The 2,923-nt window shown below is 31.9% G+C and overlaps 1 protein-coding gene across 1 annotated transcript; it reads right to left on the bottom strand.

Annotated features, from left to right (window-relative positions):
- On the bottom strand, positions 379–1,205 carry LOC109240573 (ethylene-responsive transcription factor 1B-like). Its single transcript, XM_019407231.1, has one exon. It carries the CDS (start codon positions 1,162–1,164, stop codon positions 553–555), a length of 612 nt encoding a protein of 203 aa, XP_019262776.1. The 5' UTR covers positions 1,165–1,205; the 3' UTR covers positions 379–552.

Raw genomic sequence — 2,923 nt, 5'->3', positions numbered from 1 at the left:
AGGTTGAAGCAGTTGGCTCAGACCATTGATTCTAATTCTAAAACAAGTTAGCCTGTCCTCGTCTGAACTTTTATAAAAAAACGATCTCGTTAAGTTATGTCACTAAGTTAAAATGAAAATATTTAGATTAAAAAGAGTTTTTAAAAAGAGAAATGTTGGTTATTTTTTTTACGAAAATAACAAAAAGTAAAAGTGTTAAGAGTAAAATGGGGACACAATGAGTACCTAGTAATGGAAAGTGTTTCTGCAATCAAAAATCAAAATCACATTAATATTATTGAGTATTACATGCCACCAAGCCACCACCAAAAATCTTTCCCCCGATGTTTTTTTTTTTTTTAAAAAAAAAAAAGTAATGAGTTACATTGACCTATGATTTACATTGGGTTAGAAATTCCATTTTAATTTTTTTCTAACCATTTGGTATGCGGATCTCACTGACCTGACTAATTACAAATTCACTTGTATAAGGGGAAAGCCGTCACAGCCAGAAATTTCTCCATTCATAAGGCTCAAATCCACTATTGTTGATTAAAGATAACGGGATCTCATTCATACTATCACATCACTTGAACTCAAGAGTTGTTCCAAGTAATCACCACCCAAATCTTCAAATACTATAACATTAACATTCTCTTTTTTTACTTCCCTTACTTTATTATATTTCCTCTTCCTCATAGAGTGTATCTTTTTTAAAGCCAACACAGGTGAACAACCTTCTTCTACGTAACACTTCATTCCATTAAGAGATTCCACAACTCTTTCCACTGGAAAATTCAAAATTGCCCCCGAACCTCGCGTCGATAAAGCAGCTTGATCATAAGCCAAAGCAGCAGCTTCTGCACTATCAAATGTTCCTAGCCATACCCTAATTCCATTTCTTGTTGAATCTCTTATTTCCGCAGCAAATTTCCCCCACGGCCGCCGCCTTACGCCTCTATATGTCCTTTCCTTTGAGGGTTTTGACTCAGAAACCGAGCTGAATTCCTCATAGTTACTGGAATCACGTGAACCCATAGCTAACACACTAGAACCGTCCCTAGAGGTGGTTTCTTGAGCAAGTAAACCATAGAGAAGCATCTCGTCGGAGTCGTTTACGTTGAAAGGAAGGGAAGAAGTGTTGATATTTAGATGGTAGAGCAAATTTAGAGAAGAAGAATCCATTGTTTCTATTTTTCAGAAATCTTAGTTGAATTCAAAGAAAGAGTTTTAGTAGTAGTCCGTTATGTGGAGAAAGTTGTTGAAGATTGGTCCTCTTTTATAGTCTTAAGTCGGACGGGCCCACTATATGAAAATCTAGAAAGAATATAAATTTTTATATATAAGGTGTGACAGACTGACAGTAATATTACTAGAAAGAAAAAAGAAAATAAAATGCTACCTCCGTTTAAATTTAGTTGAGCATATTTGACTAGCAACAACTAGAGTTTACGAAAGAAAACAATATTTTTGAAGTTTGTGGCCTTAATATGTAATAGTAGCATTTATGAGAGTATAAAAACTTATAATTAAGAGTAACATGAAAGTTTAAATTAAATTATGTTCATATTTAAAAATAAAACAATTTTTTGCAATAGACTGAAAAGAAAATAAGGCAACATAAATGAAAGCGAAGGGAGTAACAAAAAAAAAAAAGGAGTAGTGCTACGAAAAAATATTTGACAGCAAATGTTTGAAATTTAAGAAAGAAATAAAAACTTTTGAAATTTGTTGGTAAGACTATAAAAACTTATTATTAAAGATAATATGAGAAGTTTAAGTTAAATAATATTTTTATTCAGAAATAAATTATTTTTTCTTGGCATAAAATTAAAAAGAAATAAAGTCACATAAACAAGATTAGAGGGAGTGAGAGTGGCAATAAGAAAGGGAGAAATTAAAAACAGTGCTAAGAAAAAATATTTGAGGGTGAAAAGGACAGAAGAAAAAGAAGTGACCAAGGAGGATGTTTTGGGTTTATTTTATGGCTTTAATATAATTAATTTAGAGATAATTAGACACGTGTGTGAATTGCACACGTGGGTCAATCAAGGCCGCCAGATCAAACAAGTCTTGAATGACTTCGGCAACCAAGAAGTTCTATTGACCTTTCTTATTGTTCTTTTGAATTTAACTTTTAGAGACTGCAATATATTAATATATTTTTTAAACTTTTCAAAAATATACCGTCTAACACAATACATTGCATCCGCATAATCATAATTTTTTAATTTATACCACGATAATTGATACTTTTTGTAACAATATCTTGTACATTATTATATACAATACCTATATAAACAATGCCTTTATCTTATATAAAAGTGTATAAAAATATATATAAGTGTAACCTTGCTAATTATATTGACAAACTACTTCAATTTCTAGTTACAAATCTTGTTCAACCTGTCCAAATCTCCATCGAATGATTTCAAATTTTGTGGACAACCTTCTAAGACTATTTCAACAGTTCTAAACAACATTCACTCTAAAATTCTCACAAAAATCAAATTTGAAATTCAATTTACTTATTCAAGCTTATTCTATAGTCTTACCATGCATGTTATAGTTTGACAAAGTACAAATTATATGTAGTCGTGTTATTAAGGAGGACTTGCAAAGGAATGAAGGTTATGTGAGCACCATGAAGGAGAAAATACTAGTAGAAAGAGTTTTCCCGGGTTGTTTTTGTTAGGCAACGTGTATTAATCAAAATCAACACTGTTAAGGAAAAACAAGAGGAAGAAGAAATAGAATAAATAATTCCGAGTTCACAATTTGCTTGTGTGTCCTTAAGGAATTTTAACCCCCTCACAGTTGCCAAGGTAATGGATTAAATCCTTCCAGGATAAAACGGAATAAACCTTCCTGCGACAGTGGCAATACTAGAAGCAGGATACCAACGAACTCAAAGAGCGGAGAGAATCACACTTACAATTTTCAA

Source organism: Nicotiana attenuata, chromosome 1, assembly GCF_001879085.1.
Source record: "Nicotiana attenuata strain UT chromosome 1, NIATTr2, whole genome shotgun sequence".
Classification (NCBI taxonomy): Eukaryota; Viridiplantae; Streptophyta; class Magnoliopsida; order Solanales; family Solanaceae; genus Nicotiana; species Nicotiana attenuata.
This window is presented reverse-complemented; position numbering and strand designations above follow the sequence as displayed.

What these genes read in the sequence shown, in the direction of transcription:
- LOC109240573 (XM_019407231.1), bottom strand. Translation starts at nt 1,164, where the DNA reads ATGGATTCTTCTTCTCTAAATTTGCTCTACCATCTAAATATCAACACT.